Source organism: Cynocephalus volans, chromosome 13, assembly GCF_027409185.1.
Source record: "Cynocephalus volans isolate mCynVol1 chromosome 13, mCynVol1.pri, whole genome shotgun sequence".
In the NCBI taxonomy this organism is placed as follows: Eukaryota; Metazoa; Chordata; class Mammalia; order Dermoptera; family Cynocephalidae; genus Cynocephalus; species Cynocephalus volans.
In genome coordinates, this window is record NC_084472.1 from 91028090 (window position 1) to 91053373 (window position 25284).

The 25284-nt window shown below is 39.0% G+C and overlaps 1 protein-coding gene across 1 annotated transcript; it reads left to right on the top strand.

Moving 5' to 3' along the window:
- The first annotated feature begins 8139 nt into the window (after positions 1-8139).
- Positions 8140-23892, top strand: LOC134361721 (cytochrome P450 4V2). The gene is made up of 11 exons (XM_063076710.1): positions 8140-8353; positions 10851-10963; positions 12367-12452; positions 13322-13512; positions 13922-13991; positions 15340-15466; positions 17634-17819; positions 20926-21028; positions 21825-21959; positions 22054-22233; positions 23720-23892. Exons 1-11 carry the CDS (start codon positions 8140-8142, stop codon positions 23890-23892), a joined length of 1578 nt encoding a protein of 525 aa, XP_062932780.1.
- Positions 23893-25284: the final 1392 nt, after the last annotated feature.

Consider the following 25284-nt stretch of genomic DNA (forward strand, 5'->3'; position numbering starts at 1 on the left):
AATAAGCTTCAGATTGTTCTAGTCATTACACTGACTTTCTGATACTTTTTTTAAAAAGTGTTTTCATCATGATCCTCTTTGAGAAATGACAGCGGCTAATTTCCCCAAGACAATTTTGTTTTAATAGCTTTCATTTTCAAATACACCAGTCCATTTAAAAGTACTCCACACTTACCATTTTTTAAAGCTGAATATAAACATACGATTTGTTGCATTTACTTTTATTTTTACTGTTTACACCTGAAGTGTTCTGTTCAGCCATTGGCCTGGAAGGATTTGCAGCAGCATCCTCCTGTGTCATCACCTCTGCAATATAGCCTTCCCCACCACTGTCTAAAGCCAGCAGGTCTCTTCTCTCTGTCCTCTTGTCCTGCTTTACCTGTCTTCAGAGCATGTATGTCTATCTGACATTGCTACAGAAAATGGAGTACAGAATGTAAAGGAGAAATTATCAACTGGAAGCAAGGCTCAAGGTTTATTTTTCTTTTGTCCTCTGCCCCCATTGTTTTTCTTTACGGATTTAAGTCCTTAGACTCATTTTGATATTCTCATATCTCAAATCAGCATAATTTCTTTTTTAATCAGATAATTATATTTTATCAAACTGATGTTCATTAATCCAAAGTGAAACTTTATACCGATACACACATATATTGTATAACTGTATCATAAATTATTTTCAGACATATTTCTGGCTGTCGGGAGAGGGGATCATGGTTTGCTTATAGATGTCTGGAAATTAAAAACGTATGCTGAGACTAAAATTCGTGTTGTCCTTTATTACAGAGTGACAAAACAAAAATGATCCTAGATTCTTGCCTCCATTTGATAATTTCTCCTCTATTTTCTCTACTCCATCTTCTATAGCAAGGGGACGTGTTGGGGAATAGAACAAGGATGATCACTCTGTCCGTCCCTCTCTTGGGTGGCCCCAGGTCTGTAACTCTAGGGACAGCACTAATGCTTAGTTTCCCACACAAAGCAGACCAAAGCATTTTGAGAATTTTCTAAACTGCTCTTAAACATTAGCTATGGAAACTTTCAAGAGAAAAGATCAGTCTTAATTTAACAGTTCTCAAACTTGAGGAAGTTCTAGACATGTGAGTCGTGGGGACCCTGTTCATAGGGTCCCTCTTTAGTTGCTCTCTGGTCCATAATTACTGCTAAAAAAAGCTATCCATCCTGTTCTTTCAGAACTGTTCAGGCTATTTTATATCAATTTCCTGGAACCATCCAACTCTTTCCCTATTCAGCCCAAGCTTCTTAAAAGGGAAAAGAGCTGATACACAGCCTAAACTAACATGGGCCGGGGGTGGGGGTCATCCAAGGTAAATTATTTTTTTCTTACAGAACCACTGGATATATATATATGTGTGTTTTATGGTAGTTTTACCTTGTTTGGCTTCAGAAGTTTGCCAGTAAGAATCTATTATTTATATATATTGGTAAAATATACTTTAAAAAATAGAACCATCTTGAATCCTATCTTCTATGCACTTTGGAAGATAAAGATAAAAGACCATTTTAGAGATTATGTATGGACTTGGCTCTGTCATTGATTTTAAAATTAACTTCTTATAGCACACATACACCTATGGTAAAGATAATGCTTTATTTGTAGGTTAAATGAGAGTTAGAGGTTAGTGAATAATGCTTAATATCAAGGATGGTGCTTTTTAAACTAATTAGGTAAAAATTAGACAGTGTTTTCACAATAATCTACTTTTGAGAAATAAGTCTTATCTTAGAATTTTTCTGTTAAAAAATTGAAAAAGGCAAACTGGATTACTTCTGAGATCAATTTTTAAATTCAGGTTAGCGACTAGATTAATTAAAATGTTTGTTAATTTATTTAAAACTAAAGAAGGAATGAAGAAATTTTTTAAAGTAATCAAAGAAAATGTAAAATACCACAGAAAACTGCTAAATTTTGTAAATTTAATTTAAAAAGAAGTATCCATATCAATGTTATTCTGAACTAGAATAGAATTTCAATATGAATTAAAAGGTACATTTTTATGATGTAAATCATTTGAGAATTATATTTTTATTGCCATTGTTTTCTTATGACTACAGACCATTGTTTGGGATTTTTAATTCTTTAATTTTCAATAAAATATAAAAGTCTTGAAAGAACTTTCAAAAATTTATTACATTTGTAAAAGCATCTTTAGATTCCCAATTTGTATATGATTATGCAAATATCTCTCTACTTTGCATTTTCTAACACAGATATTCATTCATTTATTTATAATACATGGCAAACTTTTCCCAGTGAGTTCAAATATATATCCATGTATATCTGTCAAAGTTTCACCTCATTTCTGAATACATCAATGTAATCTTTGTCTCAGAAGATGACATTCCTATATGGTAATCAACATAGATTTATTATTTTATCAAATATTTATTAAACACTTTCTTTGTTTAAGATTTTGTTCTAAGCATTGGACTAAACAAGAGAAATTCTCTCCCCTAAAATAACAGATTCTAGTGGAGGAGACAGACTACAAATAGCTAAATAGAAACATAATATATAAGGTCACTTAGCAATAAGTGCTATGAAGAAACAAAACAAGACAAGGTGACAGAGAATGGGAAGAGCTGCAGCTTTGGATACAGTAGTCAGGGAAGGCTGTATTGCAGAGCTGGTATTTGAGCAAACAAAGAAGATGAGAGAAGCCATACAGATATCTGGGGAAAAAGAATTCTAGACAGAGGGAAAAACATGCATGCCTGTATTAGTCCATTTTGTGTTGCTATAACAGAACTACCTGAGACTGGGTAATTTATAAAGAACAGAGGTTTATTTGGCTTACGATTCTGGGACAGCTGCATCTGGCATGGGCCTCAGGCTGCTTCTACTCACTGTGGAAAGCGGCAGGTACAAGCAGATCACATGGTGAGAGGAAGCAAGAGAGAGGGAGAGGAGGTGCCAGGGTCTTTTAAACAACCAGCTCTCATGGGAACTAATAGAGAGAGATCTCGCTCAGGACCCTCACCCTCCAGGGAGAGCATTAATCCATTCATGAGGGATCCACCCCCATGACTCAAACAGCTTCCAACACTGTCACATTGGGGATCAGACTTCCACATGAGTTTTGGTGGGGACAACACATTCAAACTTTGCTGATACCTAAACCAGGAGCATACCTGGAATGCTTAGAGAACAGCAAAGAGGCCAGTAGACATGGGATGGGATTAGCAAGCAGGTGAAGCATAGGAGATGAGATCAGTGGGTAACAGGAGCTGAGGGATTAAGATCCTTTTTTTGGCACTGTGGGAAATTGTAAGTAATATGAAATAAGCCGCTGGAGTTTTGAGATTGGAGTGATATAATCTGACAAGAGATGATCATGTTTAGGATTAAATGGTAGTGGGTAGGCTGAGGAGAAGTCACGGGACTTTGGATGTGTTTTGAAATTTGAGCTGATAGGATTTCCTTTTGGGTTAGATGTGGAGTGTGGCTACAGAAAGGCTCATGAATAACCCCAAGGCTTTTGGCTTAACACTTGGAAAGATGGTGTTGACATTTACTGAGATTGGAAAGATCAAAAGAGGAACAAGTTTGGGAGCATGTTGGGACATGTTAAGTTTGAGAGGCCTATTAGATGCCTCAGTGGAGATGCTGAGGTATTTAGGTAACTTCACCTAAAGTTGGAGAAAAGGTGTAAACTGGAGGTATAAATTTGGGAACTGTCACAGCATATAAATGGTATTTGAGTGTGGAAGTGGATAGAATAACCAAGAGAGTGAGTGTAAAGAAGTGGGAGAAAAAGGAGTTCTGAGCCTTGGGCATTTTAACACCTCGAGGTCTGGGAAGTGAAGAAAAACCAGCAAAGCAGACCAACAAAGAATGGCTGTGAGGGAGAATAAAAATCAAGAGAATGTGGAATTCTCAAAGTCAAATTGGGGGAAAAACGTGTTTCAAGTGATAAAGAATCAAATACATTGAATGCTATTGATAAGTCAATTTACATAAGGTCTGAGAATTGAGCTATAGATTTAGCCACATTAAAGTTATTGGCAACCTTGATAAGACCTATTAGTGGAATAAACAAAGCAAAAGTCTGCTTGCAGTGGGGTCAGAGGGAACAAGAAGAGGACAGCTGAAGACAGAAGTCATGGACAACTCTAAGAAATTTTTCTGCAAAGAAGAGTAGAGTAATGGATCTAGAGGGCGACGTGGATTTAAGGGTGGATTTCAGACGGAGAAAACTGTATGTTATATCCCTTTGAGAATGATCCAGAGGAGAGGGGAAACCGATGACATAGGAAAGAGGAAAAGTTGCTAGGGCAATGTCCTTTGAAGGGCCCAAGTGGATGGGATAATCTGAGATAGGAGCATGTTCATTTAAAACTTCACCAATCTTAGATAATTTACAAGTTCTTGTACCTAAAAATGTGTTTATTACTTGTTCTAACAAAAATTTTTAAGGTTTTTTTTTAACCCTACTCTCCTCTGAATCTTCCTATGGAAGCTTCAAGGTTTTGGAGAACCTGTTGTGGGAGGAATGTGGTTAAAAAAAAAAAAAAAAAAAAAAAAAACACAGGCACAGACATGTCTATGCATCCAAATACAGTAGATCTATCTGGGCATATGTGGATAAAGAGGAAGGAGGAAGGAAAATAGAAGAGCAAGAATGGAACTAGGAAGAGGTGCCTGGGGCAATACTGTATTCCATCTAAAACAATTTATGACCAGGTTTTAGCCACTATAACAGAGTAATCTGGGGTCTGAAAACATTTTCCTCCCAGGATACTTGTGTCTTTTTATTAGTTTTGGGGTGTGTGTGTGTGTTTGTTAGAAAGCATCATCTTGACAAGTAGCTTTATTATTCGGTTTAGAATGTTGAACCAAAAAGAAACATAGTTAGGGTGCTCTCTGGAAAACATGGGGAGTGCATCACCACTGGAAATTTAAGAAAATGCTGGCAGAGCTGAGGGAATATCATTCAGAAGCAACACTCAGTGAAGGCTAAACTTTCTGAAGGGATTCTTCAGAGTTCATTAAAAAAGCATTTTAAGGGGAGGGAGAAGGGAGGGAGGTTTTGGTGATGGGGAGCAATAATCAGCCACAATGTATATCGACAAAATAAAATTTTTTTAAAAAAAGCATTTTAAGGGTGCAATGGAATATTTGGGGGGGAAAGTTTTATCTTAGAAACTATACATTCAAAATTGTTATTAAAATTCAAAAGTATACACAACTGAAATAATTCTAAAAATAAACTTGGAGGCATTTTTACTGTTTATGAAAGAATAGTTCATTCCAAACTGACACTTCCACTGAAACCAACTATAAACAACTTAAATAGACAAGAAACGGTATTTGGAGACACACGAAAAATGGGTGGCCACAAGCTTAAGAAGCAAATTGGGAGACAGAAAAAAACACTGAAGTGAGCCCCATATTTGCCTCTGTAGTTTCTAATATATTCTGGCCCATGGTTTTAGCTTTCAAAAGCACTAATTCCAAGCAGGGGAGGGTATCAAACCAAGACCTTAACCAAAGAACGATCTTCCAAGCGGGAAGGGCATCCTTTAGAATAAAATGAATCTTCAGGAGGGTAAGAAAGTAAGTCGGCACCTTCCTACTCTCTCTGATTAGGTCCATAAAGCTGACAATCTGCAGGGGCTACAAATGTTGCGGATAGCTCGCCTTCACGTTGGCAATGCAATTGTTTGCTACAAAAAGCACCGTTACATTTCATGGTAAACATTCTAATGTGCAACACCGTACTTTGTTGTCATGAAGCTGAGACAACAGGGTATTGCCGAGCATTTTTGCATTCCCAGCCACCGGGCTACCGGGCTGTCTAGTTTAGCCAAAATTTCAGTTTTCCATCACAGTATGAGAAGGGTCCTATCTGGTAACAAGAAAAGCACGTGGAAGATGACTAAGGGAGCAAAAGGACAATGGTTTTACCTTATTGTCCTTTTCCCCCAAAATCTTCAGTACCCCTCTTCCTCACCTGCAAATTGCCTTCAAAATGAAGATGAAACTTCTAAGCTTAGGAGTCCAGGTCTCTTTAAGCTTGCTCCACCCAACCTATCCACACTAACTTGCATTAGTCCCTGGGAATGACCCTGTGCTCCAGGGGCCCCTCATGACCTGTTGAACTCTTCAGACCCTTCCCTGCTCTGGAGCATTTCTTTTGCCCATGCCCTTACTTGCTGCTTCCCGGACCACTCTCCCTTCTCTGCTTCTTGAGGTGAGAAATTGTATGTTACATTTCTTTTGTCCCCAGAAATTAGCAGAGTCAGATATAGACAAATTCTGTACCTTCATAGATGTAATTGACCTTAAAGTTTAGCCTCATCTCTTTAGAAAGGAAGAAACTAAAGCCCATGAGACATATACTTAAAGATATTAAATCCATTTATTTATTAATTTTTTTAAAAAAGTCTTAAAGTGTGATTAAACAATACAGAGGTGAGTAAAAGTTTTAAAAAGTGTAAGTTCCCCTTCTCCATTCCCATTCCACAGAGTTGATCAGTATTTTTCTTTCCAGAGGTTAGTCTAGCTATAAAGAAAACAAACAAACAAACAAACAAAAAATCTTTCTCCCAGAGATGGTATTACATTATATACTCTGCTCTGCAACTTGTTATTTTTTTTACTCAATATTTCATGAACTTCTTTCCACGTCAGCACGTATAAATGACAAAAGAATTCAACTGGAGAAAAGCCTCAAGCTAGTTTTTCTGTACATCATAGAGACCCTGCTGGTGACCTTGGGCAACCGACACAGTAGCCTCAAGTAAACTAATCCAATTAAGCGAAGTAGGAATCCAGGGCATTTTTAATATTTCATCTTCCTTGGCCCTTAGTGCTTAGAGACCTGCTTCTAGGAGGGGGACACCCCTAGCCCAGCCCCTTTGTAAGAAGTATCAAACGTAGGAAAGAGAATCAGTCAGGATGGGGGCACCTCTACCTGGAGAAGAGAGGGAAACTGGCAGTCAGGGAATCTATTCTCCAGGCTGAATTAGGGCTTCCTTCCCACTGTCCTTTGCTTTTCCTTCCACAGCTGCAGTGGAGTCTTTGCTCTCTTTTGAAACTATTCCACAACTACTGTCTCCTTACCAAACCCTCCTCTCCCAGTATCCTTTACCCTCCCCTTTCTGAGACCCTCTCCTCTCCTACCCTACCCTACCTAACCTCTGGTTCTCTTAGGCTCTGGCTTTGCTTGGTCTGGAGAACAGTTTGGAAGATATCTGGATCGCCACAACCTCATTTAGCTCTCCAGTGTCTCAGTCAGCTGACAGCAACTGATGGGTGGTTCCGCTAACGTCGTGTCCCTAAGGCACTGTAAATCAAAGCAGCTTGCTACTCTGAGCAGCCCTGCTGCAGAAGCCGTGCGCCACCCATGTCCCTGCGGCCGCAGTCCCAGCCGGGCACGGTTGCGCAAGGAAGTGCAAGGTTAGAGCTCCAAAGGCAGAATTGCAAACCAGGGGCCTCCTTATTTCAGTTGTAAAACGGACTGCTCACGCCAGCTGAAGTCCCGCCACGCCCAGCAGCGGGGTCCCCTAAACGACAGCTCAGCCCACCCTGCCTGGCCCCAGGGCACCCTGGCTGGCCCTGTGAGCAGACGTAATTTCCCCTCCACCTCGCAACTGCCCTAAATGTAACGTCCCTTCTCCCCATTCCGTCCTAAGTGGCTGCAAGTACATTCACAGCCCAGAAGCTCCTTTCCGGTGTTTCGCTTTCAGCCTGCACCAGACCCAGAGGCCCGGGTGCATGGCGCAGGCTCCTGCCGTGCGCAGTCAGCACGACCGCGCCGCTTTCTCCTCCTTCCCCCGGAGGGCTGGAGACCTCGTCCCTAGGGCGGGGCGGCCCCTGCAGCGGGAAGCGCCTGCGGTCTCGGGCCGGCGCTTCGCGGAGGCGGGGCCCGCGCCCACCCGGGGCGGGAGGACAAAGACGGCAGCGGGCCTGGAGCCAGCTCTTCCCGCTCCGGGACGCACCGGCACCGCCGCCGCCCCCGGATCCGGGGTCCGGGAACTCCTCCCGGGACCCGCGCACGTGAACCCGGAGCTGGACCTCGCCGGCCGCCCCGAGGGCCCTGTCCCCGCGGCGCTCGCAGGCCCCGCAGCGGTCACTCTGGCCGCCAGCCCCGAGCGCAGGAGGCCGCCAGAGAGATGCCGGGGCTCTGGCTGGAGCTCGCCGGGCAGAAGCTGCTGCTCTGGGGCGCGGCGAGCGCCGTCCTCCTGGTCGCTGCCACCGTCCTCCTGGACCTCCTGCAGAGGGTGGCGAGCTACGCGCGGAAATGGCAGCAGATGAAGCCCATTCCGACGGTCGGCCGCGCCTACCCCCTAGTGGGACACGCGCTGATGATGAAGACGGACTCCACAGGTAAGGGCAGGTGCGCTCCCCGCCCGCGCGGCCCCGCCCAGGAGCGCCTCCCGGATCCAGCCCCAACCCCAGTACCTGAGGCTCGGGCTGCTAGGAGAGGCAAGCATCTGTCACCCGCCAGAGAATGCAGCCCCAATCCTATGCAGTTTTCCCTTTGACACCTGCCAAAAGTGCTACTCCCCCCCCCCCCCGCCATCCCATATGCACATTTTCTTTATGTGTAGCACAGAATCCGGGATTTCCAAACTCCTGCCCTTCTGCCTTTTCCCTTCTCCTTTTCCCGCACTGTAGCTGCTCAGATCTCAAAACCCTGTCTTTTCTGCTGTCTTGCCTTGGGAAACCTTAAGGACAGAAACTCCCCTGGAACACGGCAAATGCTTTAAAACGGGTAAATACTTCAAAACTTAGTGCTGCCTTCCTCTCTCTCCCTTTTTGGCAAATAAGAGACTAGAGTTTCATTTGAGCCTCCCCCCCACCTGCCCCCGCACTCATTCCCAAGCATCACAAGACTTGACCACTACTTTTGTTCCTTCTTGTCCTTTTAAGGAGGTTGTGTAATAACAGTTAGTAAGCTAGTATAGCAGGACCTTCAGGTAAACTCATATGGCAAGTTTCAAAAGCCTTGTTTATTAAAGAGTGAGTTGGGTTTTTTTAATTGAAAAAAAAAAAATCACTTTAAGTTAGAAAGCTCTCAGAATTACTAGCGTATTTGCAGACCTGCACCAGAGAGGTGAATTAGATCTGTGGGCTTCATTCTAATGGAAGTATAACTTGAGATACCCAGAACTGAAAAGATTTGCCCAAAATGACATATTTTAAAATAGGCCCAGACCACAACCCAGTTCCACTATAGGTTAATTGGTAATAATAATTTGACAGGCTGAGCATTAACTCCAAAGTTTGAAGGATTATTTCATTTTTACTTCTGTTTCCCCAAATAAAAATAATGCTGTCATTTCAACTTCACAGAATAAAATGAGGCCTCATAGGAGAATGTTTACCAAAATATTGAAAATATTTTTTGGCAGAAGAAATCGAAGCAAAGTTTTTATTATCCAAATATCAATGTGATTGATATTACAAGTAGTCCAACAACATATTTAGATTTATGGAGATCACATTGATAAAAATCATCTTGGTTAATACTGAAAGCAGAGCTAACCTTCCTTTCTACCCTAAAGCTTTATAGTATTAAAAAATAATTGTGTAGAAATATAGATTCTCTTCTCCTTAACCCCTGGAAAGTGATATACTTAAGAAGTCTCATCATAGTCTTTTGGGAATTCCAAAAATTAAAATCTGTAGTACATAAGACCTGTTTCAAAACTAACTGTGAGCTTCTTGAATTATTTAAAGTAAATCTCCTTGGAGTTACTTTCCGAGTGAGGACAATGACAATATGCAGTCTCTTACAAAGAGACATTTTATTCTGTCAAGTACTGGATTTTAGCATCAGGAAAATTGTTGCACAATTTCCAGCTTTGTAACCAAGTTGTTTGAGAAGTTGTTTAAAAATCTCTAAGTTAGAGGGTATTTGTCTCTTTACACGTAAAAGTAACTATATTACAGGATCATCTTAAGGATTATATTTAATGCATGCAAATTTTCTAGATCACTGTCCAGAACTTGGTTAGAATACGTTTTGTAATTGTTAGTCATTTATTGAGGCCTTGCTCTGTGCCCAGCAATGAGCTCAGTGAAGTTGGGAATACACCTTATAATACTCTGATAAATCCCTGTTTGTCAATAACACTGTCTCCTATCAAGAGGCTATTATGCCTTTCATTCTGTAGCAGATGTCCAAAGTCTGGCCTCAGTAATCTTACCTTGAATATTGCGGTTGGCTTCCAATTGGCCTCTGAACTCTAATCTCATGCTTTTCCAGTCCCTCATGTCAATGCCAGTCCTCCCCAGCTGCTCCCAGCTTTTGGCTCTGATACCTTCAAACCACAGATTCAGACTTCTCTGTGCCCTCCCTCAGACCAGACTAAGGCAGGCAGTATATTAACATGACACAGGATGTTTTGACACTGGTGATTTGACCCAGCCCTTTTTGCAGTAATTTTTACAATGGTTTTATCCAAGAGACATTTTGAAACAGTATAGAATAATGGTTAAGATGGCATATTCTGGAGTCTTGGTACAAAGCCAGATCCCACCACTTACTATAAACTCTGTGATATTGGGCAATGATTTTTTTACAAAGTGCACATTTTGGCACGTCAAAACCTAATAATTATTATCCTGTAATAGCTGACATTCATTATGTTATATTTATTTGCTGTGGCAAATATTATTTTGCAATAATTTCAGACCTACAGAAAAGGAGCAAAAAATAGTCCAGAAAGTTCACATATGCCCTCTACCCAGTTTCCTCTAATGGTAACATATTGCATAATTAGTATATTTATCAAAATGAGAAAATGAACATTTGTACAATGCTATTTACAAAATTCAATGTCTTGATTTAATTTAAAATTAAATATTTTTCTCCCAGAATTTTTTCAACAATTAATTCAGTACACAGAAGAATATCGCCATATGCCACTGCTGAAACTCTGGCTTGGGCCAGTGCCTATGGTGGCCCTTTATAATGCAGAAAATGTAGAGGTGGGTATGTAGTAAGTAGGATCAATATTTTACTGTAAATTTGAGTGTGAGAATCTCATCTGAGTAAATTTAATAAATGTGTTATTCTATTTCATTTGATTCAGTACAAAGAGCATTCCATTAAATATTTTAGGCAATGCAGGTGTCATTTAATGCTTTCTAGATGTAGTCTGAATCCTGGGGAAACTAACACCCTCAGATATCTGTGTGTATTTGTTATCAGGTCCACATATATTTGTTCTCCTTTTTTGAAAAGTCTTCTAAAGTTTTTTAGAACCATAAATAGATTATTCCACAAAATGAGCACTTGATATTTTCCAGACACTGTTTTAAGACTCTAAAATCATATGACTGATAAAATATGGGTGTTTCCCTCAAGGTGCTCAGGGTCTTATATTACACTGATGATAAATTTACTATTCCAAATTTAAAAAGAGAATGCTAATCTGATATTTACAGGGTAAACATCATTAATCCATGCTATTGAGATTAGTGCTCAAAAAGATTGTATACCTTTTACTCATTATTGTGACACTGGAGGAATTATCTTGTGGTATGATGAGAAAAGGATTTGGGTCAGGGGGTAAAAAGGGGATAAACAGAGCTTCTCTTTGTAGAACACAATTAAAAAATAGAATTTTCTAGAAAATAGTGCTGGAACATGTCTTTCTTAATTACTGTGGTGAAAATGTTAGAGTTTCTTTTGTACCACACTCAGAATTCCAGTTCAGAGAAGATAGTGAGGGGACCTGGCATAGGATTTCAGCCACTGTTGATTTAGTAGAAGTGGTTTGGTCTATGCAGTAGAGATCTGTCCAGAATAGGGAACGCGAACAAGAAGCCGGGGAGCATTCTGTGCTCATTCTTGGACGCTCATCCCTTCTCCTACGTCACTTTCTCTCCAGGTAATCCAGTCACACTCATGCCTTCCAATGTTACCTATCTGCTGGCAACACTCCAATATGTATCTCTAGCTCAGGGCTTTATCCTGAGCTTCACACCTGCTTTCAGACCATGGAACATGAACGCCTCAAAGGCAATGTACGTGAACATGAACTTGGGACTTCCTTCCCCCCAGATGTAGTCGTCCTCCAGATACACCTGCTCCCACCCCCCCTAATTAAGTGACTCCACTTGGTTTCTAGTTCATGGGGGAACCAGGGAATCATCTTGCACATTTTTCTTTCCCTCAACTCCATTTAGTTCCCAAGACTAAATGACAGTTATATATCTAAAACTCTAATTGAATTTCTCTGAGGCACAGAAATGAAAATGAACCACAGAGAAAATAAAGGTTATGAAATATTGCCTTAAAAAGTAGTTGTGTTCTAGCCAGGTATTCCTATAATTGAAGTTGTTTTGATGTCTATATGTCTCTGAAATTTTTTTTGTCTCTTCCCAAGGCAATTTTAACTAGTTCAAAGCAAATTGACAAATCCTCTGTGTACAAGTTTCTAGAACCATGGCTTGGCCTAGGACTTCTTACAAGGTATGCCAGTGTAAATTTGTAAAAGCTATCTTATAGAAATGATTACTTCTTTGTGTAACTTGTTATTTTAGGAATTGACACTAGGAAGTTTTTTTTTCTGTAGCAAGACTGTGCTTTTAGCATGGAAGAGAGAGGCTGGAAGGAGAGGTCCAGCTAATAGTGGGCCTTCGACAGACAAGAGTCCAGGGTGTATGGTAATCTCCAGCCATGGCATTCAATAATGACTATCACCAGTGTTCCCAGAAGACTCAGGAGGTCCTGATGTGTGAGGAGAATAAAGCAAAGGAGTGTGTGGAGCAGAGAAATCTTGAAAATCCAACAGAAAAGAGAGCTAGCCCTTGAGCACAGTGACCTCAGTCTTTCAGTGGCACCCAGAAATAGGACTCCATCCTCTGAGAAAGGGCCCAGCAAGAGAAAGGCAGGAACCTTGCAGGGACTTTGGAGAATTTGAACACAGCAGAGATCAAGGTAGAATCATGAAGCATGTGGTTCATCTGAGGACTAAGGTATTGATAGGGGAGAGAAAAAAACTCTTATTTTTGGAAACTGAGAACTTAGAAATTGAGAAAAATTCTTACGTTTTACAATTTTATGAATGCTATTCTAAATATTAGTATTATAGAACAATATCCAAAATATCCACATTTTGTAACTGTATGTGAATATATATATATATATATATATATATATATATATAAATAGTATAAACTTGTGTATATATGTCTGTCTTTGTCATTCTGACCAGTGTTTGAGAACCTGTAGATAAAGCTGTCTCAAGAGAATTTTGTTGACTTGGCTGTATTTGTGCTTTATTTTGGGGGGGGGGGTGTTACTTCTTTTTTATTTGTAACCACATATTATATTTCTAGTACTGGAAGCAAATGGCGCTCCAGGAGAAAAATGTTAACACCCACTTTCCATTTTACAATTCTGGAAGATTTCTTAGATGTCATGAATGAGCAAGCAAATATATTGGCTAATAAGCTTGAAAAACATGTTAACCAAGAAGCATTTAACTGCTTTTTTGACATCACTCTTTGTGCCTTAGATATAATCTGTGGTAAGTCTCATTGATTTGTTTCTGAATTTATGGTGTGATGATAAATGCCCCAGATAGAAAATAACATTCCATTGAGAAGGCAGATGAGGAGACTGGAAAGGACAATGGATTCTTCAGGATGGTTTTTCGGCTAAATTAGCCTCCTGAGAAGCAGCAATCACTGCTAGAGCTATGAGCAGAGCAGTCACATAGCCAACTAGCCAGGAAGGTCAAAGGGAAGAAAGAACAGAACAGGAACAGGGAGTAGGAGAAGCAGAAGGTGCAAGAGAAGGGCAAAAGTGGGGAAATAACAATTCTAAAATATGTAAGATCAGAACAGGACTTAGGCCTATTTTAGTGTCTGCCACTGCAAAATAAACACCAGATATGTGCATGAATTGAATGGTTGTTTCTTACCCATATTTTATAGAAACAGCTATGGGGAAGAACATTGGTGCTCAAAGTAATGATGATTCTGAGTATGTCCATGCAGTTTATAGGTAAATGGAGTCCTTTCAATCATTTTTAAAATTATTATTAATTTGGGCTTTAAAAACTATTACTAATAATTTCTACCTTTTTTGCAACAATTTCTGTCTGTGTCTGTATTTTTTATTGTCTCAGAATAAACATTAAACTAAAAATGAACCTCATCATTTAAGCATGTGTTTTAGACCTAGAGGAATGGTTGTGTAAATTACGGCACATTCAGATTGTGCAGTGATTTAAAATTTAAAATGATTATTTTCTGATATATTGAGGTTACATTATGATGTACCCTGTGATGCTTACATCATGATACTAAGTGATAAAAGAAAGATATGAATAGTTTCTTTGTAATATGATAACCATTGCAATATCAAAAATAGTCATTAAAAAAAACCTTAGAAAATACTATACAAAATGTTAGCAGTGGTTATCATTGTTTTGTGTACGTGCTTCTCTCTCTTATGACATTTTGCTTTTGCTTTTATTTATTCTCTTTCCTGTATTTTCTACACTGAGTAGATATCATTTTTGTAATTGAAAAAAAAGTCAATTTTACTTTAAAATTCATATTGAGAGGAAGGGACAGGATGTGATTTGATGTACCCCATCTTTAAGTCCACTGCTCATTTCACTTCATTTTAACAAACGTTTATTGAGCATTTGTAACCTGCCGATCATTGCACGAGGTACTAACTGATTTTATAGTGGTACACAGAACAGAACAGCATGGGAGACAGGCACCAAACAAAGAAATATAAACTCACAAATTGTGATAATTGCTTAGAAAGAAAAGATCAAGTTGTCATTAGAGAGGAAAACAGGGATATGTCCTACAGACTGAGTATTGAGGAGAGGCCCTCTGAAGAACTGGCATCTCAGCTGGTCCTGAAGGAGATCATGTAGAGATCTTTCTGTTCGATCTCTGGAAATGAGAGGGAGGTGCTCAGGACTGCCATGTGACTGATGGCACTTTCTTGTAGAAGAGAGCCAGCAGTTATCTTTTGTCACTCCAGAAGAGTGATCAAGCAAATGTGTAGACTTTAAGAAGAGGGAGATTTCATCTCAATCTTTGCTACAAAAGCCCCAGGAAGCCTTGGGAAGTTGAGAACTTGCCCTGGAGAAAGAAGCAGAGACCATTCTTCATTCCTCTAAAGAACTTTTGTGGGTTTTTTTTAAAGCTTCATTGCATGTGTAATAGCCCACGCCTTCATTGCTGAGCGTGTAGCAGGTGGGTCGTAGTAGCCTCTAAGACTCATCATCGACATTCCCGTACTACCTTCATAAGGCCAGGTACCAAAGAGATGCTCAAGAAATACACATTCTGATGTGACAGCTAACGTATTTCTGTCCTACTTATAGGATGAGTGACATGATATTTCGAAGAATGAAGATGCCCTGGCTTTGGCTTGACCTTTGGTATCTTATGTTCAGAGAAGGATGGGAACACAAAAGGGACCTTAAGATCCTACATACTTTTACCAACAACGTATGTTCTTGACTTTTTTCTAAATTGTGGTAAAATATACATCATATAAAACTTACCATTATAACGATTTTAAGTGTACAATCCAGTGGCATTAAGAGAATTCACAATGTTGTACAACCATCACTGCCATCCATTTCTGGAACTCTTTGTAAGTCCATGATTTTTACGTTTTGCTAACATACCCTGTGTAGGACCATGGAGCCTGTGACTCATAAAATAAAAGTTGAATTGAATAATAATGGGAAAAAAGTGGTCAGCATGATTGTATTTAAATTATGTATTCAACAAATATTATTCAGCATTTACTATTCAACAATATTATTCAGTACATCAAAATGTACTCAGCTTTTGGTACAGTGTTCCCTTTAGGATAGGGAACATACATATATGTCTTATTCATGACTGTATTTCCAACAGTTCCCTTTAGGGTAGGGAACATACATACATTAATTACAGTACCAAACACCTTACTAAATGTTGGAAATACAGTCATGAGTAAGACATGCATGTGTGTTCCCTACCCTAAAGGATGTTAGTCTAATAGGACAGGTTATCTATAAACAAATAACTACGAAATGTGACATGAGCTATGAACACTTATTAACAAACAGGGTGCTCTGTGAAAAGAATAAAGAGACAAGGATCTGTGTATAAGAGCCTTCTGGAAAATGTTCAGATTAGGCAGTAGTTTTCAAAGTCAAAGGGCATTTACTGTGGTATCTTAACTTGGAAAAGATTAAAACTAACTAGATATTACTATTTTATTTATAATTCAGAAGTAACCAGGAGATAGTGATTTATAGAATAGCTGATGCCAATCTTTGTGTTAAAGATGTGTTTATGAAAAAGCAAGATTTAATTGAAAATATACATGAAATTATAATTTAAATGTACTGAAAAAAGTGCCTATTTAAGTATAGTATTTCTTTGCTGTGAATTTTGGTTAAAATGTTTTGGAATTGCTTCCTTACAGTGAGGTAATTAATTAGTCAGTAGATGTTAGATGAATGAGACGTTCGCTTGAATTGGCTACAGCAGAGTATAGAGTAATCATCTGGAAGTAGGAGACTATCCAACTGGTTGTATTTTGTAGTTATATTTTCCCTTAAATTTCATGCATTAATATCAACATCAATAATTACTGCATTCCAGGTTGGATGGACAATACTATTCATTTAAGAAATATTGAAAGTTGCATACTGAGCCCTAGGCACTACGAGTTCCACAAAGAATAAAAGAAGACATGATGTTTTGCCCTCAAAGATCTTAGAATCTATTCTTTCAAGCCAGTTAGAAGCAGGTTTGGTTCATTGCCTGATAGGAAAAGAAAGTTGAAATGTGTAACCACATTGAGTTTATGACCTCTAATTCTTTTAGTCACTCAACAAATATCTAATGAACGTTCTTAAAATGCCAAGCAGTACTCTAGAGGTTGGAAATATATCGATGAGTAAAGATAAATCTGCTGCCACATGGATGGTAGCATTTGAGTTGAAGGAGAAAGACAGTAAATAGTAAGTATAATATAATGCCAGGTGGTAAGTGAAATGGAGAAAAATAAAGTAGGTTTAGGAAAGTAGCAAGTGCTAGGAACTAAGGTAGCAGTGGTCAAGGAAGGTCTCTCTGACAGTTTGATAATGAGCAGAGACCCAAAAGAAGTGAGGCACCCAGCTGTGCAGGCATGTGAGGAAAGCATTCCAGGCTGAAGGAATGGCAAGCATTCAGGGTGAATTGACTAATCCACCTGCTCTTTCTTTTCTCTAATACAACATGTAATTAAGAGTGATCTATAATTAGTCTGTTATATAATGATTTCATTCTCTCCATCACTTAAATTTTTTCTCATTAGTTCATTCAAATCTCTAGGGTACTATTTTGTAGACTACGACTCTGTTCCCTGGTTGGAAAGCCTGCAAGAACAGCACTTGAAAATTCTGAATGTCTGAGATTAAATTCGTTTTTAAAAGTTTCTCCAAATAATGCTCTAAATGTTAACAGGAGGTTTTAACTATTTTTCACAATAGCCTAAATTGTTGTTGAAATGCAAAGAACAGGAAAAGTTTAGAAAAAATGAGTTTAAAAAGCTACCATATTTTCATGGGAAGATATGTTTTAGGTTACGTTAAAGTCCAAACAAAAGCATGTGACGGTCATTTAAATCATATAGGTCATCGCTGAACGGGCCACTAAAATGAAGACAGATGAAGAAGGTAGAGGTGATGACCGGGGCTCTGTCCCCTCCAAAAATAAACGCAGGGCTTTTCTTGACTTGCTTTTAAGTGTGACTGATGATGAAGGGAACAAGCTAAGTCATGAAGATATTCGAGAAGAAGTTGACACCTTCATGTTTGAGGTATTTTATATGGTCATGTTACCTTCAGATATTAAACATTAAACAAATCCATTTGTTTTTAGAATCCTTAGCGTTATTTTTTAATTTAATCAAGTTTTAAAGTAGTTTAACATAACAAAGGAAGTTTTATTATTTTTTAATTCGAAATAACAAAAGTTAAGAACTTGATTAAGTGCCAGATCAACTTCTTTTTTCAGAAACGATTTTTACTAGTAGTGGGTACAGCAGTAGTTATGTTTTTTTCTCAAGAAAACCTAAGGTACATCAGATTTTTCCTAAGCAGAAGAGCAGCCAGAAGTTGCTGTCCATTCTCTATATTGCTTCATGGTTCCTTTTAATCGCCCAACCCCCCAGTTCATTTCTTCACGACCTCCTTTTCTAGCAGTTCTGACAGATGAGCTCTTAGCTGCTGATGTGAGCTGCTGTAGCTAAAGAAGCTAATAGGAGCCCTCCAATAGGGAGTTTAACAAGTTCATCATTTTAAAGACATTTCTGGTCTTCAAATTAAAAAAATGTATATATGAAATACTTTTTACAAAGATAGTCTAAATATTACAAGGAGTGATATTGCAAATATTACAAACCCCATGTGGTAATGTCTTCGCAGTGAAGCGAAGTGAAAGGCATCTGAGTTTTCACGGCAGGTTGTGTTAGTGGCTCTGCCTGCAGCTGTCTGGGTACGATGCCAATGCTCGTGCGTTCTTCCTTGCAGAGTAAGGCTCTCTGACCCTGTAGAAGAAAGCTGTGCTGAGGGTCTGTAGACCCAAATTCTAGTTCTGACTCTGTGCTCATATGAGATGGTTCCAATCACTACAGGTCTCCGTCACAATTTCCCTGTGTGTAAAAGAGAGAGATGGATTGGATCAGTGGTTTTACATTTCATTTTTAAGCATAGTATTTGATTGAAAACAAATCTTAAGCAGAAAATGGACATTTAAATTAGCTGAAAAGTAGAGAGGTGTTAAGCATGTGGACTCGGGGGCCAAATCCCAGCTCAAACAGGCACTTCAAATGTGACCTCAGGCACCTCACCTATCCTTCTGGGTCTCAGTATTGTCATTTTAATAGCACAGGCCTTGTGGGATAGGTACAATGATAAGATTTTTTAACGTGCACTGAAAATCATGCCTGGAACATAGGAAGCAAGCAGCAGATATTAGCTGTCATTATTTGATGCCGAAGTGGATAAACTGTCTCACATCTCCATCCTGCTCATGCACACACATACAGACACATGCACATACACACATGCATACACACACAAACACTCACAAACATCTGCACATACCCACATACACACATGCACACACGCAAATACACACAAACATATGCTCATACCCACATACGTGTATGTACACACACACAAACAAATCCAAACACATGCAGATGCCCACATACACACATATACACACACAAACACATGTACATATATATATACACATACACAAACACACACAGAGGCCCACATACACACATGCACTTATACACATGCATTCACACTCATGTACACACATGTGCATGTGCACACACACACATCCATCTCCCATCAGTAACCTCTCACTCTCATAAAAACAACCAGAATAATGACCTCTTTCTTCCAGCTCTAACATTCTTTGAAATTCTAATTCTTTTCTTCTTTGCAGTGAATAGGAGGCACACCATGCAGAACTATGATATTGTGACCTCCTCCATAAGGTGGATGCAGGCTATTTACTCCATGACTTCTGTGCCCCAGGTTCCAGCCATTAAATATTAAGAGTTTTGCCCCCTCCCCTGTTCTACCATTGTGTTTTAGTTAACTCTGTGCTTTATGTTTTGCTTCTTCCTGTCTTCTGCCAATCACATACAAAATAAAACCGGAAGTTCAGCAAACTTCTCTTACATATCTGGATCAGGTTTTTACTCATAAGTTCAAGAAAAGCTATTAAAAATTATTTAGCAAGAATACGTCTTGATATGACTCAGTAGACAACCGAGCAAAATGGGCCAGATCTCACCCAGAGTTCAGAGTCATTTCTGTGAAGGAACTACAAATGTAAAAAAATGGAATGCAGTGCCCATGTCAGAGACTTGTAGACTATATATTTTAAAAACTGTGAAATAAGCCTTAAGCAACTCAACTTAGGAGCTGTTTTATAAAACATGCGCTTCAGACATTTCTGCCCAGAGAATGAAATACTACAACAATCGCTTGTGTTGCATAGAGAAAATGGGAAAGTAAAATCTTCCAGAGAGGAGATAATTTGTTTTCTCTTTTTTTTTTAAAAGTCTGACTCATAGAGCTACAATATTATTATTGATTTTCCAGATACTTATTTTTTCCTGAAGAAATCACCATTCTGCATATAGAATTGTCCTAGTGAGATGAGGATAGGAGATAAGAGGCTACAACATTGCATGGGTAGAGAACAAGGTTGTGCAGGATGTTAAGTTTATTAGAGGGGCGTCTCCTCGCCACAGGCCACTCCATGCTTGTAGAAGGGAATAGCACGGGCTCTGTTTGGTCATCAGACACTCTGGCAGGTCAGTTCCTGCCTCTGCCTCCTACTAAGCTGTCTGGCACAGGAGAAGTTATTTAACCTTTCTTTCACACCAGTTTTTAATCTATAAAATGTGAATAACAGTAATGAGTATTTCATGGAGTTTTTGTGAAGATTGAGTCAGTTTCTACGAAGTACTTAGTGTTTTGCCTAAAATTCAGCAATTAAGTGAGGCTATTTATCAACTTTTTGAGGTGGGGACTATTACTCGGAACTGCACATCTACTCCCTGGTGTCCGCATCCTCAGGTAAAGCCCCTGATAAATGGGGCAAGGCAAAGAAATACAGATCTGCCACGTTGGCTCATGAAAGTCAGACTTCTTTCCCTTAAAAAGGTCTAGCTCATCTAGTCCCCTTCTTATTTACACAGCCCAGCCACTTTCCACAATGTGGTATGGCACTGAAATGTCATCTCTGGGGTAAGATGCTGTACAGAATTAATTTATGTTCTCCAGTCACATTGCAGCTGTCAAATCCAGAGACAATTCAAAATAGAGGGTTATAGTCTCTCCTAATCTTCTCAGTATAACTCTGCTCTTTAGGCTATTGTTTTCTTACATTTGCAGGGCCATGATACAACGGCAGCTGGGATAAACTGGTCCTTATACCTATTGGGTTCTTATCCAGAAGTCCAGAAAAAAGTGGACAATGAACTGGATGAAGTGTTTGGTATGTTGTATAGTCATTTATTTTTTCCACATGGATTTTAATTTCTCTCAGATTGCCTCTGGTACGTAAATTTGGTCTTCTAAACGCTCACAAGTTCTTTTACCATAGGTTCACATTTTTTATATGCTCTGCAATTTCTAGTTCATTACTGGTTGCACAAACACTTTTTAATGTCACAATTAGTAACACAATCATTATTACTAGAGCCTTTGTTCTGCTTCTAGTGTTTTCTCCATATTCCTCCTCACTGTTCCTTCTATCCCCAATATCAGTTCTAAAATTTTTGAGCAACTAATCTTTGGGTATTGAGTTGCAAGTATCGATTTCTTTGTGATTTTTTTAATTGAGGTAAATGTCACATAACATAAAAGTAACCATTTAAAAATGTATAATTCAGTAGCATTTACTACGTTCACAATTTTGTGCAATGGTCACCTCTACCTAATTCCAAAACAGTTTTAGCACCCAAAAAGAAAGCCCTGTACTATTAAGCATTCATTCTCCATTTCCCCTTCCCCAACCCCTGAAACCACTAATTTACTTTCTGTCTCTATGGGTTTGTCTGTTCTGAGTGCTTCCTGTAAATGGAATCATACATAATGTGACCTTTTGTGTCTAGTTTCTTATACTTAGTGTATTGTCTCATTTTATTTTGAATATGCATAATATTAGAAATTCTACTTTGGCTATGTTTATTGAATATTTGGTGCTTTGACTCATGCATGCCTCTTTGATGTCTCCACCCCCAAGCCCAGAGAGTCCTTTCAGTGTTGTCTTATATGCTTACTTTATTCAGGGAAGCATAAGTGTCCTGCTTCCTTAGAAGACCTGAAGAAACTCAAATATCTGGAGTGTGTTATTAAGGAGACCCTTCGCCTTTTTCCTTCTGTTCCTTTATTTGCCCGTACTCTTAATGAAGACTGTGAAGTGGGTAAGTGTTCTATAATTAGAATAGCAGGGAGAGTGAACTTTTTAAAATGTCCATCTTATTCCAGTCTGATGACATATTGATGACTTCTTGACAGCAGGTTACAGAGTTGTGAAAGGCACTGAAGCAGTCATCATTCCCTATGCATTGCATCGAGATCCAAAATACTTCCCCAATCCTGAGGAATTCCAGCCAGAACGATTCTTTCCAGAGAATGCACAAGGACGCCATCCATATGCGTATGTGCCCTTTTCTGCAGGACCCAGAAACTGTATAGGTTTGTATCCACCCAAATTGGTTTGATCTTTTAGGCCACATGATAGTGGGTTTCTCATAATAATTTCTTCGAGATGTGGTGTGACTTGCCTGTATGCAACAGCCTTAAAAAGACTGGTTTTCTTTTTTCCTCCACTTTACATTATAGTTTTAAAATGTGGCTGTCAGAAAGTGTATTAGTTTGCTAGGACTGCCATCACAAAATACCATAAACTGAGGGCATTATACAGTGGAAATGTATTGTCTCACAGTTCTGGAGGCTGGGATCTGAGATGAAGGTGTCGGTAGGGTCGGTTTCTTCTGAGGCCTCTCTCCTTGGCTTGTAGATGGCCATCTTCTCCCCGTGTCTTCACTTAATCTTTCCTTTGTATGTCTATATTCTAATCTCACCTATCAGATTGTATTAGGGCCCACTTTAATGACCCACTTAACCTTAATTACCTCTTTGAAGAATCCACTTGCAAATACAGATGCATTCGGAGGTACTGGGAGTCAGGACTTCAAAATATGAATTTAGCAGGGGTTGGGGACACAATTCAGTGCGTAACATAAAGTATAATCAGTTTCATGGTGGTTTTGGGTTAAAGTAGAATATAATTTATTGTGGTAGAAAACTCTTATATGCTTAATTATGTTTAACCTAACTTTTGTGTTTCTTGCTTTTAACACTTGCATTTTGCGAAAGCAAAACAGAGAATGTTTGTCGTATGGTCAGCTGAAATACTTAAACAAAGTGAATGCACACCACCGTGTGTTCCAAACACTTTTGACTTTAGTACAGTCGTCCCCCCTTGTCCTCGGGGATATGTTCCAAGACACCCAGTGGATGCCTGAAACCGAGGATAGTACCCAACCTTATAGATACTACGCACAAATTTCTTCTCCTTCTTCACAATTGCGCAGGTAGACTTGTTCTTACTGTAGATTTTAGCAACCTCAGCCTATGGGGTTTTTTTCTTTCCTTATTGAGAACTTTCACCTTTTCACTTACAGGATGCACTTTATGGCTTCTCTTTGGCATATCCAAATTGCCAGCATCACTACTTCTGTGCTTGGGGGCTATTAAATAAAATAAGGGTTCCTTGAATACAAACTCTGTGATACTGCCACAGTCGATCTGATAACTGAGATGGCTACTAAGTGACTAAGTGGCAGGGAGCATATACAGTGTGGATCCACTGGACAAAGGGACGATTCACATTCTGATTGGAACAGAGTGAGAGATTCTCAAGCTTGAATGAGCCCAGGATTCTTCTGGGATACTGCTAAATCACAGATTCCCTGACCCACCCAGCTATTCAGAAACATGAGTGGGAGCAGGACAGGGCACTCAAGAATCTTCCTTTTTAACAAGCATCTAAGTGATTGGTTCTTCTAAGGCCTACTGTGAAAATATAAAATTGCTTGCTTTTTGTAATCAGGCCTCTTATTTCTCACATTTGATGTATATCTGTAATAATAGTGATGATATTTACATTAATTTAAAGGTCAAAAGTTTGCCATGATGGAAGAAAAGACCATTCTTTCCTGCATCCTGAGGCAGTTTTGGGTAGAATCCTACCAGAAGAGAGAAGAACTTGGTTTGTCAGGACAGCTGATTCTTCGTCCATGTAATGGCATCTGGATCAAGCTGAAGAGGAGAAATGCAGAGGAAGCTTGAGTATATTATTGGAATGTGTCCTTATCACAACAAAGGTCCTTCTTCCAGAGAAATGAGGCATTTGCAATTTATGGATCATGAGCTCAATATTCTTAATCCCTAGACCTAACTTTTTCTTGTCCCCTCTGATCTGAGAGTCAGATCTACCAAAGAGAGAGTTTTTGTATTTTTGTCACCACCACAGACATTACATGTGGTCTTGGTCCGAAAAGTAGAGTGAGTCAGTACCCAAATAAACATACAAAAAGTTTCCCAACAGAGAGATCCACAAGCCAATTCAATTCCAATAGGAACAGAAGATATAATTTAATTGAAGTTCCACAATTTTTTAAAGGTATTCTTATTGACTCGGGAACATATATATATATATAACATATAATTTGAACAAGATGATTAATTGAGGACTTTAACTTAAGGGGCTTAAGTTTTTTGAATTATATCAGTGACATCAGTTATGAGAAGGATAATTATTACAGTACTTTCCGGATTGTATCACCTAGAGCAGATCGTTTACAAGTTGACCCATGGGTTCTGTTTGTTTCCCTTCTGACTGTACCTTTAGTTCATCTTTTGTAGAATCACGATTTCCATTATAAATCATATATTATTGGAAGAGATTCCTCTTGGTAATTTCCAGACCCTCACGGTGCCTCATATGGCTGATTAATGGCTTCTGGAGCTGAAAGGACCTTAGAACTTATCTATCTGCACTCCCTTATGTTAGAAGTAAGGGATCGGAGTCAACAAGAAGGCAAGTTTCTGCCCAAAGTCATGCTGCTAGTTGGTGATAGGGCTGGAAATACATAGAAGTCTGTGCACTCCCATTGTGATATACTTGCGACTACAATATGCTACTGCTTTACGGAACTTAGGTCTATCACTAGATGTGTCATTAGAACACAGGTCTTCTGCCTCTGATTTAGTCATATTTTTTTCTGAAATTCTCCCATCTTTAAAGGAAAAAAAAAAAGCTATTCATTTATATTTAGAAAACCAGTAATATCTCACTGAGTTTAGGGTTAGACCTCTAGTTAATTAAGTTCAACATACCTATCAAGATGGTAACTGACATGCATTCTCTGAGTTTTAATTCAGTAGACAATACCTCTACTCTCTCACTCAGTGATTTTTAAAACTGTTTTTAATAAATAATTTTAACAAGATTACTTTTCCCCCCAATTTTCCCAAGGCAATAGCAGATAGAAGTAACACATCAAGAGGGTAAAATATGTATTTTTCGATCAGAGGAGGAGGTTAACGAAACCAAAGCCATTTGGCAAGCTCTATAGCCTGGAGCATTTAGAACACGATCAGCAGCAGCTATGTATGCTTAGCTTCCCCAGAGAGCCCCAGTGCATACAACATGTCCCTAAGTTGATGAGAAAAAGTCAA